This window comes from Halichoeres trimaculatus, unplaced genomic scaffold (genome assembly GCF_033239565.1).
Source record: "Halichoeres trimaculatus isolate MK-OKI-2021-1 unplaced genomic scaffold, fHalTri1.1 fHalTri1_scaffold_16, whole genome shotgun sequence".
In the NCBI taxonomy this organism is placed as follows: Eukaryota; Metazoa; Chordata; class Actinopteri; order Labriformes; family Labridae; genus Halichoeres; species Halichoeres trimaculatus.
Window position 1 is genome coordinate 7,462,922 of NW_027437194.1, and position 17,847 is coordinate 7,480,768.

The 17,847-nt window shown below is 40.2% G+C and overlaps 1 protein-coding gene across 2 annotated transcripts in view; it reads right to left on the minus strand.

The window, feature by feature from the left end:
* Positions 1-17,847, minus strand: part of rxraa (retinoid X receptor, alpha a) — a 263,628-nt gene that overhangs the window by 135,158 nt on the left and 110,623 nt on the right. For both annotated transcript variants that reach the window (XM_074690115.1, XM_074690116.1), the window contains exon 3: positions 11,029-11,409. In XM_074690115.1, coding sequence (XP_074546216.1) covers positions 11,029-11,056 — 28 coding nt within the window. In that variant the 5' untranslated portion in view covers positions 11,057-11,409. The remainder of the gene's footprint in view (positions 1-11,028; positions 11,410-17,847) is intronic.

A 17,847-nucleotide genomic window follows, 5' to 3' on the forward strand; every position in this document is an offset into this window, starting at 1 on the left:
AAAAAATCTGAAAAAAATCAAACCATCTGACCAAAAAAATAGATAAAACATTGTCTACAGCATCAAAACCCACATTATCAAGTTTTCAAATATACTTCGAGATTATGTTTGTTATTTAGTCTATGGGCAACATACAGCAGAACAGCTTTTCAGAAGTTACTTTACTCCAAACACCACTAAATAACAGACTTGTTATTTCTACAAAACTATTGGTATTCAGCATTGAAATATAAACATTTAATGAGAGGTCAAAGTATTGTGATATATTGCCATATCAATAGTTTTTCACACCTCTTGTAAATAAGATCAAATCTCTAGCTCAACCACTGAAATATGTCAACATGTGGTATACACTTTTTATGAAATGAAAAAGATACACTGTGTGAAAACAGGTATAAATATCAAATATATAAAAATCTCACTGATTTCTTAACAGTTACAAAACACAAACTAAATAGCAGAAGTAGAAACCATTGAAATATGTAAATGTATGGATTGCACTTTTTTTTAATTGCACCCTTTGGGATTCGAAAATTGCAATCTACCACATTGCATTGTCGGTGTAAATTTGATTTACTGTTCAGCCCTACTTTAAAATGCTTTTAAAAGCCTCTTCGCCACTGTGTTTTGTCTCACCTTCTCCAGAATGCAAGTGTGTGTCCATTCCTCTTTGGAAGAAGTTGGACTTAAATGGGACTTAAACCTGGCAGCGTGAGACTGCTTCAGTTAGGTTGACTTTTATTTTCATGCCAGAGCAAACTTCAGCCTAACAGGGGGGGTTGAGGATATCCATGGCAGGTTAACGGTGTGTCTTGGCGGGCAGCTTTGTTATTATAAATCTCTGTTCTGCTATGGGTAAAAGAATATCTGATTTTCTTAGCATGCTGACATAAGAAAAAACACTTTAATAACTGGGGCAGTCATTTATTTAAAATCAAAAACCAGAGACATCTGCTCTTTATGGTATATTTTTGGTGGTTATGTCATAACAGCTGGCAAAAGAAGATCACTGCCTGCTGACTCTACTAATGGTCTGGATCTGTCTCCTATATAAACAGTTAAAGTTAAAGCATAAGTTGCAAACCTTCACTTAAAGGGACACCTGCATCATAAGACGTTTTTTTTAAATGCGTTAAAGAGACGTTTAGATATGAACCACATTTCTACATGCTGTGAATGACATAATATGTGACTTGTGAATAGTTTATCAGCTCCATGCTGATTAGATCTAAAGCTACAAGAAAAGGCTCCAGTGAGTGAAACTGCGTGCACAGTTTATCATACGTGTCAGATAGAGCTGCTTGATCACAGATCAGATGCCAAAATTTGTCGGTGTGCAGGTGTAACTGTCACACACAACCCTGCTTCGAAAACCGTCGCCTTGTGCTCACACCCTAACACCCACCCCTGCGCACACAGAACATAACTGAGGTGTTTTGCATGCTGTGGGATTTCCGTGGCCCTGTGCCCAGTGGTGTGTGGAAGCCCCACCCACCTGGCATCTGGCAAGGTGACAGACAAACACAACAGCGGCGGCTGCAGCACCGGCGGGGCAAAAAGGGGGGGTGGGTGGGAAGGTGTGGGTGTAAGGCACACAAGGACACCTCCCCTCGCTCCTTGTGACCTCAAAAAGAAACTGTGATGGAGCAGCGAGAGACACCGTCTTAATTACCTTGCTCTGTTTCAGCTCCGGCGGCGTGTGTTTACATGTACATACACAGGGAGACTCGCGCTCTTTTTGGAGTGTGTGTGTGCAGAAAAGACAGAGAGCGCTGTGTATACACCTGAATATACAGTTTTATAAAAAACAACTTCACAGTTGGAGTCTACAATTTGATTCTTTTGTTTCTCTGCGGAGTGCTGGAACATCAAACACCACTCCAGCTTTTGATCCTATTATACTGAGATAGTATCGCAGCCAGTGTAACAGATACATATCATTAAATGCAAAGCTGTGATCCACTGTGGTCTTTTGTTAATTCTAGTATCCGGATGCAGAAAATAAAATTCTATCCACACTTACCACACTGTTCGACACATCTCGCCTAAATTACACAGATCAACATTTTTCTTTTATATTTGTGGTTCTCATTGGGGCCAATTAAGATGACTGTGGGAAAAATGTGGGCATAAGAAAAATATAATGACATGAAGGAGAATAACAGATTCACTGGATTTGCCATCTCTCTCCTGTGAATACCCATCAAAGCTGAAGCACTCAAATCTTAATTACTACACACATCATAATATTTCCATGTATTACCGTAATCACAGAAAAAGAGCTGACAGTTGTTTTTATTATTTAAAATATGCCAACTTGAGGATGGTGGAGGAGTGTATGACTGCTTAGCTTCTGACAGATTGTTTTTTCCTTTTCTTTCAAAGGTTTGACTATCAGAATGTAACCACAACACACTTCCTCTGCTGCACTGATCGCTCCTCTGCCTCGCAACCCAGAGCACAGAGTTCTGGCTGGAGTAGGGCGAACCGACCTTCCTTTCAGCACGCATTACGAGTACGATCTGGTCGAATCCCCACAGAGACTGTGTTTCCACTTCAAAAGAGTGGCTGTATGCATGCTGAATACTGCCAGCCCACAGAAAAGCCATTCAGACACTCAGAGGACCTGCAGTAAACCACGAGACTAATAGTGCTCTGATGATTCCAACACCGAGGAGTGAAAGTCTTCACAGCAACCAGCAAGCTTCTGCAAATCCAAACGGGTTCTGGACTACCTGCTTATTATCTTTCATTTAAAATTCCACGATTTGATGAAACAAGCAGTTTGAACATGCAGTGATCTTTCAATAATTGATCCACATTCCAAACTTTTTTTAATTGATGACAGTGCTGAATCTTTCACTTTTTTCCATCCTTACCAATGATTATAGGGGTGCACCGATCACAATTTTCTGGCCAATCACCAATCACCAATCTTTAAATCGCTTGACCTGTCGATACATTTTTTTTTTTTAAATAACTGACAGCATATACTTTCAATGTTCCAATCTTATTCATTGAAAACCATTGAACAATACCTGTGAAACAATTAAATCTTTATGTTTTAACTTAACCTATAAAGTGTCCTGAGTTAAAGGTCTCAGAGCAAAAAGCAACAAAGGCTGGCTGTCAGACCTTCCCAGAGGTAAAAAAGATCAGTTCCAGGTGTAAGGATGGGCCGATCACCAATCCCCCAAAATTAAGGAAACCAGCACCTATCGAGCAGCTAACCAATCGATCGGTGCATATCTAAATGTTTCAAGCAGTATTCCTACTAAATGTTACCCAAGAACTCACAGCTAGAATTTATTATACCAAGATCGGTTAATTTTACCAAGGTTTTTGTATTAATTTTGTTTATTTAGTTTCTATTTTAAAAAGAGATGCATGATATTATCAGTACATTTTCCAAATCAGCTGGTATTGACGCCAATATAATAAACTGCTAAAATAGTAGGCCAAACCTGGAGATATTTTTTGCACTTTTTTGTGATTTGGTTTGCACAGTTCAAAATGAGTCGTTCCATATTTGGCTCCTGTTTTAAGTTAAAACTTGAATTCCAAACTTGAAGCAGCAGTCTGTACCATACATGTGGATGACTAATTTAGGCACATTTACTAGGGGTTGGAGAAAAAAATAGAAAAATCGATATAAATCAATTGGGATCTTTTGTTTGACAATAACAAAATCGGGATTCTATGTCAAAAAAAAAAAAAAATTCTTCATTTCAGTCTTTCATTATAAAACTGGATTGGAAAAAATATTACCACTTTTCCAGCAGAGGGTGAAATGTTTCTCTCTGGCTCATATGATATGCATATAATGAGAAAATATGGCTCTTGATATAGTCTGTAGACATTATCATCATCATTATTTAACTTTTTCACATGGTCTGGCGTCAAAAAAGCAAACTAAAAATGGCAAAAATCATAAATATTGAAGAACTGCAATTTAAATAGAAGAAGAATAGCATATCATCCCGGCCCAAACATTTACCATTTACCAAAAAAAAAAAACCTTCAATTTGGGTTTAATTTCTGTACAGTTGCACTTCTTGTTCCCAGTTAACAGAGGTTATGTTAACAGACTGTCAATTGTAAAATTCACGGAATTTGCCCTGGTTGTGGGTAATGTTGCGATTTTCTCAGGATTTTTTGTTGTTTGAAAGCAAACATCATTAAGTAATACACAGTTTCAAGTATGTACTTTTCTGATTTTGCCCAAGAAATGAATATTATATAACAAATGTGATGAGAGTATGCACCATAATACAATATGCCACTTCCAATCCAGAAGAGAGTTGACGATCTCTGCAATTATGTGCGCAGTAAAAGTATTGGTATCAGTATTGGAATCAGCTAAATGAGTTGTTAAATATTGACATATCAGATATCAGCAAAAAATCCAATATCATGCATTCCTAGTTTTAAATTTATTCAACATATTGAGATTGAAAATCTCTTGTACTAAAATGTCCTGACCAAGATCAGCAGCAGAATGTTGGAGCTAAGTAACAGACCAACAAAACATGGTTTTAAACGAAGGGATCGCACAACAGAAAGTCATCAGTCACAGAAAAAAGTCACATAATCTACAAGCTGATTCATTTCCCTACAGCTCCTTCAACCAGCTTTCTATCAAGCTTACTCAAACCTAAATTCTCCTGCATCAAATTCAAGGCTGCAGAAGCCGTACCTAAAACTCATTTTAAATAAAGCTCAATAAATAAACACACTACAAATTCTAATCCAAAACAAATAAGGCCAGGGAAAAATGAGATAAAGAAATGAGAGTGATAAAAGAAGGAACTCCCAGCTACTGTCTTTAAACGACTTACTGAACGCCAAAGGCAAATTCCTGAAGTGATCTAGCATACGAGGAGCAAAGGTCAAGGTTTGAGGTGCAAAGTTCAGTGCAGCCGTTATCAATAAAAGACCTCCTGCGAGCAAGTAGCTCCTCACGCAAATAATTAACGAGCTTCTGAGCCATTCTGCGATTTGTTCATCAGAAAGCCTTCCAGCAGTTTTTTTTTTTTTTCAAATCCAGACTGTTTAGAACATAAACTAATTTGTGCGGCTGAGGGGAGAGCATGACAGGCTAAAATATGCGCGGTTTTATCCGGAGCCAGAATTCAATGTTCTCTTGATGAGCAGAGATATTCCATGAGGAGAAAAACACTGGTCTACACTTCATGGCTGTAAAATAAAAACACACAGCTTCTGTGTTCATAACTTAAGCATAAATCCTTTTTTTTTCCTTGTGTACAGTTTGGTTTGGATGTTGGCAGGGGTGATGGGTGGGAAAGTGGAGGCTGGGCACATACAAGGCAACCAAATTTTCTTTGATTTGCTGGAGTTAAAACCCTCATGGGTGAGATTGAGGGAGGAGAAAAAAAAGAGAAAGGAGAGAAACAGAGAGAGCTGTCACTTTAAGCCATTAAGTCTCGCTATAAAACTCCTCCAATAAAAATGACAGCTGCAGCCCCGTTTCTCAAAAGGGGAGCAAACGCATCACATCAGGAACACAAAACTGGACGGCTGTAAAAAGACAAACTTGGCCAAATGCTTTTGGCGGTGTAATGCTCCCAGCCCTCTCCCACACACACACACTCACACACACCCCTCCTCTCACACACATACCTTCTCCCTGTATTACCTTTGTTCCTGAGTTACTGCCAGAAGAAGAATGTCTGTCTCTCTCCCACAAACATGCACACAGACACACACACATTGACGTAGCAGCATGTATCTCACTTTCTCATCAAAGACCATGAACTTGATTGATTTCACGAGTGTGTGAGATAGAGCGCGGTGAGGGTACCCAATGTTCCCCTCAAACTTAGCTCAACCAGACTTGTAAAGGGAAAAAGTTTTCAATGTGTGGCGGATGAAGACTTTGGACTGTGAGCAGGCATGTTCAATAGTTTTCAGTTAAAGGTTATTTATCTGAAGGGGACGTTCTGTTTTTATAGATACTGGTGGAACACAAGTCACTTTGAAAAACAGATAATTCTTAACATTTAAATAAAGTTCTTGCAAAATTTGGACTTCATAGTTTGTTCCTCTGTAATAAAACTCACTTTTTCAGCTTTAAAAGACAACTTGAACACCAACAGTAAGCTTTGAGAATATCTAGCTCTTTTAAAAATACTTCACTTAAAAGTCAATGCAATACATCACACACTGTGGTCGCTTCATGCTGAGGGTTTTATCATCCAAAAAACAGGAACAGGACTGACATCGATCAATCACAAAAGCATTGCCATGTTCAAACTTCTTCCCAAGAATTTGAGCCCAAATTCCCTTTTCTTTATCTTTAGCTTGTTAGCCAAAATCTGGGTAACGGAAGAAAGAGGCTTGGTCTTCCCATGTTGGAAGCATTTTTACATACTTACAGCCCAATGACTTGATTTTACCCCCATGTTCTGTTTATTTATTTATTTATTTATTTATTTATTCAAGATTGTATTTCTATTTTAATTTTCTAGAATTATGTTTTTTTTTTTACCTTTCATGCTTATTTTACCACCACAGTAGGGATGAGTACCTTTTACATTAGAAAAGATACAGTACCATTGCCCGATACCTGGCAGTTGGTACTGGTACTCAATGGTACCAATTTTTGGTACTTTTGTGTGTGTTGATGTGGTAATAAATATTAATTTGTATAACAATAAAATTTCATTTTTTTTAACCTAACAAACTTATTACAGTATGGAAAATCCCCTGGATTTAGGTACCTAAACATGGTACCATTTGATTTTACATGAATCTGTACTCGGTACTACAGCTGGGATTCCGATGGTATCTATGAAAGTACCTTATTTTGTACCCATCGCTACATCACAGAGTGCGTGCTTTTTCGTGTCAGAGAATAAAATGTTCTTGAATGAAGTGCAAAAACTGTTAAATGTATTGATGCAATACATCATTACACCGCATTGCTCAGTATTTCTAGTCAAAACGTAATGTTGTAATACCCGTAATGCTTGTCCGCAAGTTAAGGTTGGCTAGGCTAGTATTAGCAGCAGCACAGTGTTTTTCTTTGTTGTCCACATGCCTTTTGGACGACAAGTGGTTAGCACATGTATTTTTACATTTCCAGTCAATAGTATACTTTTAGAATTTGCTGCAGGAAAAAAGTGCTGCGCTAAAGCACATGGGGGGGGTCTGTGAAGCCTTTTCAATCAGAAACACGATGAATATCAAGTTACTCACAGGCTTTGTTTCTCCCCTGTGAATGTGCCACACCAAAAACTGACATCGGGGGGTAATTCAATTAATGCTGTGCAGATAGGGCTTCAGTTGGTGTTTCAGGTGGCGAGTGAGAGTTTGTGAGGAGATACTATGGGAGATGCGCTGGTAGTGCCACGAATGAGCGGTTCTCTGGACAAATTTTTCTTCTCCTCACAGTGACAGCATTCAGCCACATTATGTCAATTTCTGCGATAGTCAACATTTAACAGTTCTGTTTTAACTGTGGGCCCTGCATATTAGTAGGGCTGGGACGATGTGCTTTCCCCCCTGATTCGATTCTTTTACGATATTAGGGGTGGCAATTCTTTGATATTTTTTTTAGGATTTAAAATTGTCATACAAAAAACCTGATAATATCCATACAATGATTTTTTTCTTTCACCCCTACATATTAGCATCCTCCCTTGTGTTCAATAAACTTTATTCTCAGACCCTGATGTTGTTGATGTGAACAGTTATCAAACCATGAAATAAGACATGACAGTGGGCAGAAAAAAATGATAAAGTGGAGCTACAAAGGTGCTGACATTTTGCCATTAACCAAATAGAAAATCAATAAAGATAAACTCAGTGAGCAGAGCCACGCAGGAGCACTTGTCAAAAACTCTTCTTTCCCCTCCTCAGTCACATTCTCTAATTCACCAGCAGAGAGTCATGATCAGCCTCATATTTCTGTGACAAAAGGACACATTCTCCTCTCAATGTCATCCTTTCAGTCTTCATAACTTAACGTCAGATAAGGAGGGGGCTGATAATGGGATCAGACAGCAGATCAGCATACAGTGCCACGAATATGGTGCCAAAGGGGGATGTCGTCATCACAGCCAACAAGCGATCTATAATTGTGAAATGTACGGGCTGTCATTTCAAACAGTTGCAACTCAGAATTTTTAATGCAGCACGACAGATAATTACACTGAGTAAGCGGCTAATCAATACGTTCAAGGACTCCACAGGATATAGTGGTGTCCTTGAAGCGACCAATTAACAATCAGCACTCAAGTGGACCTTTGATGGAAAGTTTAAATATAAATGGTGATTTCAGGAGCGACAGATCAGGACTATAGGCGATGAAAAAGCTGCTGATGCAGCATGTGGTGTGGCTGGGAGGGAAAGATGAGCTCCAACACTGCTGGAAAAAGTGTTCCTCCTCCTTAAAACTATTAAGCCTCACACCAGCCACAGAGGCTTCAGATAAGACTTTACTGTCCACTTTCAAGTCTGCGTATAGCCTTCTCTGGTGTACATACAGGCGCTCAGAAACTTGAAGCACTTTCAACATGGACACACAATACGCTGCACCTGTAATAACAGCCTGTCAGTGTGTGTGCAACACTGTCGGTTTTGGAGTATTTCTGGCAAGCCACATAAAGGGTGTTGTGGCGACAGTGTCAGCGAGCAGGGCCTGTAACAGAAGAAAGCTGTCCGGTGCCTCAGAAGTCCCCGTGAATCTCCTCAGTGCATCCAGCCGGCTGATGATACGTGTCGAGGTGTAACACGATGCCCTCATGAAAGAGCAACAGACACAATAAGGGGGCTCGCCTACAGCTCTTTGCTTTATCTGTGCTACAGGGGACAAGGGTCTGCTCTGTTCGCTTTGACAAACTCACTGTAGCATTCAGCATGCATGATTTACAGTGCGGTGTGCTGGTCTGTGACAGCGAGTGTTTGAACTGTAAACTTAAAGGAGCCTTTAGCAAAAATTTGACTCAGGCAAAGATTGATGGTTTTACAATAACATGATTTATACTCTGGGATACTGACTTTTTTTCACTTCTGAACAGTCAAACAGGTCCTATTTAACTGTGCTAAATAATGCAGGCAGTGTTATTAAGTTCTTTTCCATAAGGTCTTTACCTTCAGAAAAAATAAATCTTAAAAAAGTAAAAAGTTGTGTTTCTTGGGAAGACTGCATGCACAATTACTTCACACTATAACATTTCTACGTCCTGTAAGTCTTAGTAGTGACAACACCAGAGGTGTCCAACCTATGGCCCGAGGGCCAAAACCAGCCCGCCAGGGGATCTAATCAGGCCCGGAGAATGAATTAATGATTATAATAATAATACATTTATATTTCAAGGCACCTTTTAAGACACCCAAGGATGCCAAAAAACATAGTTTAAAAGCATTTCAACAACAACAACAAAAAAAATAAAAATGGATAAAAATTCAGAGGTGAATGTGAAACCTGGGTGACTGGCGTGCATGCAGCAAGTTTCAGAGCTCAAGGAATATAATATTCAGCGCCACTATGAGACTCTGCATGGAGAAAAATACAACAGCTTGCAAGGACAACTGAGCAGAGAGAAGATAAATGAATTGCTGGAGCATCTGAGGAAACAGCAGTCTGTTTTTATCCAGAGTCCAGAGGTCAGTGATGCAGCAGTGAAGGCCAGCTACTTAATTGCTAGCGTTAGCATCAAAGCCGTACAATGAGGGTGAGTTCATGAAAACATGCATGCTGAAGGCTGCAGAAGTTGTGTGTCCTGAAAGGTGACAAAGTGGAAGATAACTGTACTTTGTTCAGTCTGCAAGGTGTGGGAAGTTTTCTTTTCCCCCAGAATAATTTCTACAGCTTGATAAATTGATTTAATCTTTAGGTCCAGCTCCATTTTTTCAGTTCCAGATACCTGTGATTCAGTGTTTTGTGCCTTTGTACAATGTGTACATGTGTAACTGATAAACCAGGGTTAAGTGCCCTTACTTTTCTTGAGAAATCTCTGTCTATTCATGGAATGTTTTGCTGAAGTATGGTTCATGAAATAAAAGGATGTTTAATATAAACTTGTATTTTTTGCACTAAACAAAAAGAAGAAGAAAAAACGTGGACTTCTTATTTGTAGGTAATTATGCAATAATTTTACTGGTCTGACTCACTTGAGATCAAATTAGGATGCAACCCTCAAACTGAAATGAGTTTGACACCCCTGGACTACACTGTGTACAACCCCAATACTTGTGTCACCTCTTTGTAACTGGTTTTAAGGTGACTGCGCTTTGGCACAGTTTAACAGACGAGCTCCCACTGCCTTTAAAAGTCAAGTAATGCACAACGCCACGTTCAAATCACAACTTTATACTGCTGAGTCAATGTAGCCTCAAGTTAAACCAGGTCATGAGGGGGAAAACTACAAATAGGCTTCTATACATTTCTTTAAATTTCCGTTCAGAATACCACGACGACTACAGAGCACGCACACCCACGTCAACCTCACACAGCCAGCAGACGCTTCTAGATAATGAGAGCACTCTGTAAATTATGCACTGTTTGTGTTTTGCATAGGCTACATTTGACAGTGCAGCCAACTCATTAACGTACAAACACATACGAGCAAAAGTTTCACCACATATTGCACTCTTCCTTACGAATCTAACTCATATTCAAAGTTCAAAGCGAACTTAACAACAAGTACATTTGAAGCGCACGCGAGCTGATATGCGCACACCGTGTCCCAAGCGAGATGTCACTCCGTCTCAACGCACAATGTCATCCACTCAATTAGCAACATAGAAATCACATCTGGCGGGAAATGTGCACAAACAATCGGTCAAAGTGAGCAAATACAAAGAAGGTGACGTCCGCCAGAAGTCGTCAACAGCGAGAAACATGTTGATGCGTTTGGCAAGTCGCTCCACGCGCTGTCAAAAGAGGAAAAGGGACGGAGAAAACAGCGCGAGGAGACGTTTCAGACAAAATGCCGACGAGTCCTATCAAAACGCTAACATTTATTACAGAGCAAGGCTTTGTCATTAAACAAACAAACTTACCCAATGACAAGAATGGTTTGGTTTCCATGATAGTCTGGTAGGTTAGCTCATGCCAGCTGAGACGACCGCGTTTGGGAGTTTTTCTCACAGGCGGCTGCCCGAGCAGAGCAGACCAGACCCGGGTGCTGCTGCTGCTTCTGCTGCTCCTGGGGTCCTCTCTGCAAGTAGACGGGACACGGCTGGAAACGGTAAAAGTGACAGGTCGATGTGTGATAGTCTCGAAAGATAACCTAATGTTTCTACCTAGTGTTTGCTCACTCAGCTGCTGCGCTCTTTACTCCTCTCCTCTCCCTCTCGTGCTCGCTGTACAACAACTCCAACTACTGGATCTGCACTGCAAAGGGACCTGTGCAGGGGGTACTCCCACCAACGTCTGCCGGGCTGCAGCGACACCACACAGACAGACGCAGAGACAGACAGGAGCCTTGTTTTGAACTTTGAAATTAACAACACAGAAATGTATGAACAAAACATACAGTCCATGTCACCATACGTACTGCAAATGTAGGTTAGACATTTCCCCCAGACTAAGGTTTGCTAGCTCACGTGGAGCTCCTGAGCAGCAGCAGCAGCTACTTTTTCTTTTCACTGCTTATCTCCTGTTATTTTAACCTGGTCACATCTGTTGAACCAGGGCTTTTGGCTCTGAAGAAAGATGTTTCTGCTGCATTAACAATTAGCTTATCTCCCTCTCTGGAAGCTTCCACAATATAACTAAAATAGGATAAACACTTAAAACACAAAGCAAAGGTTTGCAGTGTTGGAGTTTGGATGAATCTGGAAGAACGGACAGAAGACTTAATATGTTATTCCAGTCTTTGATAAAATACCAAAATTTTCACCCCCGAATGTTTTGTAGCTATAAACTGATATCAATCTTTGCTCTTCCCCTCTCCCTTATTTTACCTCCAGCAACAACACTTAACACTTTATATTTTTAAGGTGTCAAAGTAGAAAATATTAGGGGTCAGTGAAAAAGAACATTGAATGGTAGTATCAGAATTTTTTGTTTGATGATTTTAAATTGAGATTTTTGTCCAAAAATCTTTTTTTTTCTAACTAATTTTAATCCTCTGTTACCTCTGACAAGGAGGTTAATAACCTCCTTTGGGAGTTTAATTGTCTGTGAACAACATAACTCAAAAACTTACAAACGGATCTTGATGAAATTTTCAGGAAATGTTCAAAATGGGATAAGAAAGGAGTGATTAAATTTTGGAGGTGATCCGGATCACCGTCTGGATCCAGGAGTTTCTTAAAGGATTCTTTGTCATTGTGAGATAGGGCCGTTTTCCTCATATATGTATATAACTCCAGGACAATAAAAGACAAGGTCAGGATCATTGCTGACAGATGTAATTCTGGAAACTAAGATCCAGAATATGAAATATGTACTGTGTCATCATAATTTGCAACACTGTCAGGTAACAAATTATCGTACAAACCTGCAACTAACACCAAATTGTAGCAGACAGTCTGCTGAAAGGAAGTATAACATTAAAGTAGGACTAAAGTGTTGCGTGACAATCACAATATGCTTGTTGGAGGTCTGCAAAGAAGACATCATCATTCAACGTTTTCACATGGTCTGGTGTTAAAAAAAAGCAAACTTAAAAACAGAAGTATTGAAGAATCAGAATTTAAATTGAACCGCCACCCCAAAAATCGCAAAAGAATTGAATCTGGGGGGAAGCATATCGTCCCAGCCCCACAGAGTATGCCACATCTGTCTTTGCCACATCACAAACGAGAAATATAATAATCAAAGTTCAGAACACTTCATCATTTTAAGGCATTTGATTTGCAAAGAGTTTGGAAATGAAACTGTTTTTTTTTCAACACATTTATATCAATGTCAATGTGGTGAAATGGTGTGGAACAAAACATACAAAGTCTAGTCCAAGAAAATTTTGCAAGCTACAATCTTCGAATGTACTTTCCCCAAAGCTCCCCACTCTCCATCTGCTAATGTTTACTAATTTCTTACTGTTATCTGCAAATACAGCAAAAAAGCAAATTAATTAAATGCAGATGCATGATAGTTTAAAGTAAGAATCATATGAGCCCCCCTCGGCTAGCTGTAAAGGGAGAGGCTGCACACAGAATTTGCATAACGGAGCGATGCTAGATCCTGATCTTGCTCATTGTTCTTGCTTTTGGCCATGACGCTACACTTATAATTCAAGCCACATTCATCTCCTTCTCCTTCAACACTCAGTCCTGGGTGAGGTGGCACATGTTTCAGGAGAGTTGAAAGTGTCCCAGCTCTGGCCTGGATTGAAAGAGAGACGCACAAACGCAGGCATGCAGGCTTTACAACCCTCCCCACATACTGTAAAATCCCTTATGCAGTGCATATAGAAGCTACGTAGGCTATGCATATGCTTCCTGCAGCTATCCTCCAGGCTCCTGCAATGAGCCTGCACCTATTAAGCACTTGAAGGTGTTCAGCACGTTTGTACTGAGGCGAGATACATAATTAATGCAATGCATGGCACATCAAAGATCAAAGGCAGTTGTACAGGAAAAAAAGAAAGAAAAAGAGGGAGGAAAGTTAAGTCTGACTGGGCACTGATTCAAGGTGTGTGCAGGAGAATGAGTGTGTGTGTGTGTGTGTGTGTGTGTGTGTGTGTGTGTGTGTGTGTGTGTGTGTGTGTGTGTGTGTGTGTGTGTGTGTGTGTATGGAGTGGGAAGACGGAGCCCTGTGGATGGCTGATTGTTTCACACAAAGCCCTGCTTTTGTGTGAGCGTCCCCTTCATCTATCTTCAGAGCAAACAATGATCAATCATCAGACGGTGTCATGTTAGCGCAATGATGTTAAGTGACTAAATTGGGTGGGTAACTGCTCATCACAGAGGGAGGGAGAGGAGGAAGAGGAGGGAAAGGCTATGATTGGACATCCTATTTGTGCTCAGCTCTTGTGGCTGTTTTGCCTTAGGCTCCAGTAATAGAAGACAGACACAACACTGTCCTTTTAAACACCTCCATCACGGCGGGTTCTCTCATCTGCGCTCTCGAATGAGCTATTTAATCCTCAACTTGGACCATGATTAATAGCGCTTTGACCCCTCACCTCCATCCATATAAATTCTCCGGCGGCTGTTTTGGCTCCTCTTATTGCCTCACACTCTTGCACGCAAAGAGCTCTGGTCTATACTTAACTCCTAATTGCAATATCTCTTGTCCCAGTTCTCTGTCTTCTTACTCTTTTACTCTCGCCCAGTTTAACTCCACTTTAAGCAACGTGTTTGGGCCTCAGGGGATGAGAGACCACCATCATGATACACTCAACTATGGTTGCTTTGACAGCAAACCTCCTCCTCTTTCTCCCTCTCTTAAAGAGGGTGATAAATGAGACAAGGGCCTTTTGGTCTCCTTTGTACCTTTACCATTCACAACAAGCTCATCCGTAAAAGCCATTACGGCCTCTCTCAGTGGCATTGACAATGGTTTCTCATACTTAAGAATGCACAAAACAACACAAACTGACATTTCATTTGATGGTTTTTCAATACAGATAGATATTTTTGAGCAACTTTTTCAGATACTTGACTCTAATTAACATTTGTGTATGTTCATGTTTGTACTTTACAATGACAAGAAAACATGACAAAACCGCCACTTGTCAAATTTAATATTGGAGCTTGCAATATCAACTTTCCTGTTTGTTTGTTTTTTCTTGAAAATGACCTCCACTAAGCATATTGAGATTGTTAGTCCTACTTTAATGTTATATTTCCCTTCAACAGACTGTCTGCTACAATTTGCTGTTAGTTGCAGGTTTGTACGGTAATTTGTTACCTGACAGTGTTGAAAATTTTGATGACCCAGTACATATTTCATATCACCAACCTTAGTATGCAAAATATTGCTAGGATCTGGATTGTACTTTTACATCTGTCAGAAATTATGGTGACCCTGTCTTGTATTGTTTTGCAAAGCAATCCGACCATTTATCGTGGAGTTATATACACATATGTTGAAAACGGCCCTGTCTCACAATGATAAAGAATCCTTTAAAAAAGTCCTGGATCCAGATGGTGACCCGGATCACCTCCAAAAGTTAATCACTTCTTCCTTATCCCATTTTAAGCATATCCTGAAAATTTCATCAAAATCCATTTTGTTACTTGTTTACAGACAGACAAATAAACTCTCCCAAAAACATAACCTCCTTGGTGGAAGTAATAAATCTTCAGCTCTGCTAAATTACATCCTAATCAAATCAAGTGTTGCAATCTGACATAGTGCATTGAACGAGATAGTAGACCAACGCTCAATGCAAGTAGTCCATTATAGCCAACTTGGTTTTAATTTGTAGAAAACGTCTGACCTCCCTCAGTTCTTGCTATTTTGATTTCACTGAATGTGCACATGACCGAGGGCAGAGGAAAAAGGTGTGCTGAAAGGGAACACAAAAGCATGTGAGACCATTAGGGCGTTTGCTGAGGTGTTCAGTATTGTCCGCCCTAAGGGAAGGTCTTGATCGTCACTGCCACGGGTTCACATTCCTTAACCCCGAGGTCAGGGCTTTTGTCTGAGGATAGCACTGAGGCAACTTCCCCTACGGAAATCAACAAGAGTTGACACACCGAAGGCTGAAGACGGACACAGAGGCAGGAAGAGGGAGCGTGCACACATACACACGAACACAGATGCACATGCAGGGTGATAACCACAGCTGTTTTGTCTAAAAACCTGGAAAACTGTGAAAGCAAAATGCCTCACAGATAAGTGACCATTTTGTGACTGGTGATTTACCTGAAAGGTGCCATGTTATATAAGAATAATGGTTACAATAATGATTGTTGTTGTAGTTACTGTTTATAGAGAAAAGGATCATTAAACCAGTATGAAAAAAGGGGAAATATGCCTTAATTTGAGTCACAAGATGCAACCAATGGTGCACAATGCCAGACAACATATTTTAGATGCCATTTTCCTCAGCGCTCCTGACATTCCTAGAAGTTGAAATGAAAACATGGATCCATTAATTAAACAAAGCTATGCGAATCTATTCCTGGTCTCCTGGTGATGTGCCTATGAAGCTCATTTTACCTCACAGGCCCCGCGCCACTTTGCTGCACACTGTTTTCACAGGCAGAGTTCATTTCATGGAAGGTGATAAGAGCTTTGTGGATATCTGCCCATCAAATCTAACTGATGGATGGCGTGAATCCAGGCGCAGGGCCAAGAAGTGGCAGTTTAGAAAAAACAAAAAGGCACAGTATTTTCCTAAATGATCAGAGCCCATTCCGCTCGGGGCTGTTATCAATATTGAACATTACATCAGCTGTATCACTGACTCGCCATGCTGGGTTTTGAACGCTACCACGAGCAGATGAGACTCCCTCAGTGGGGGCTTGTGAAGCTCAGGCATGCATCATTCTTTAATATCATATTAAAGTGAAATTGGCTACATTTAGACAGACACAGCGATAAATCTCATCAGTACTTGGCAGAAGCTGGTTTTATCTCAGAGGGGCAGAATCACCGTCCCTGCAGAGCATCAGCGTCTCACCTACGATTCAGCCCAGCGTTATTGCTTGATGATGGAGCTGCTCTGCTGCTGCTGCAGACAGATTGAGAGGGTGACTTATAGCTGGGCAAAGGGTTGAAGGTGTTGTCAAGCATCCTTTTTGTCTGGTCCGGAGTAGAAAAAGGACGGATGATTTGGGCTGACATTGAAAGGATGAAGATAAAAATAAGTCCACGTGAATTTTTTTTTAGCTTGATCTGTTTCTACTGTTTCTTTTGTTTAACCGTGGAAAGATCCAAACACATGAATTTCACACTCATTGCCCTATTTCCACCTCTTTAAACTCAACTTGGCACCATGTGAAGTATGCTCAAAATGACTTGAATCTATGTGTCTGATCGCTGTTTTTATTATGAAATTCCTGCAGCACTATTACATGTAATCTGTCGCTCCACAGACTTGAGTTTAAGTAGGTCTACAGCACGTTACATAAGATCTGTCTCATCCAAAGCCCCCATTCACACAGCTATCTAGGTCTCTGTCTGGAATGGCAGAATAACTTCTGTTTCCCTGTTTTATGCTGAGTTTTATATATTTCTGCACAGACACTTGTCACCGAGACACGCTGAAAAATCACCACTCGTCATGTTAACCATTTATCACCACAGGTTTACTTCATGAACTTATTTACTTCTTACAGTTAGGCCATTGTTTTACCCCAGCTGCTTTGAGTTGCAGGCAAAATCCCGCTTCCTATTTCTCCTATGCTCTGTGCTCCATAATCGGTACTAATGACTTGGACACATCTTGCAGAGAGAAATTGTGTTTCTTGCCCCATTCACAATATTCACTCAGTGGCCATTTATCTCTGACATCACCCAGTGGGAAGCACATGTGCTGTTGGAGTTTCTAATCTGTTAAATCTTACTGGATGTCACTGTAGTGTTAGATAGAAAAGTGTGATTATTAGCATACACGTGAACAACCTCATGTAAAACAACAGTAAAATAACGGCACCAGGAATGTCTTGTAATTTGCTGTTATCTAACAGTGTATGTACCGTAATTTATTTTAACAGTAGAATATTTTACATTGGATTACAGTGTATAAATGTAAAAAAAATGGTGAAATACTGGAAATCCTACTGCCTGTACTTTGTCGTTGTTTAACAGCCAAGTAACTTTTGTTGTGACAGCGTTTTGTAACCGCAATTGAGGAAGGAACGCAGTGGTTATAATACCCTGCTGTACATTGAGATGTTGCGCAGAGGGCACAGGTTGTCTGTTCTCCAATCAAACTAAAAATAATAATAAAATACCACCAGTGGGGCTGCACTGGT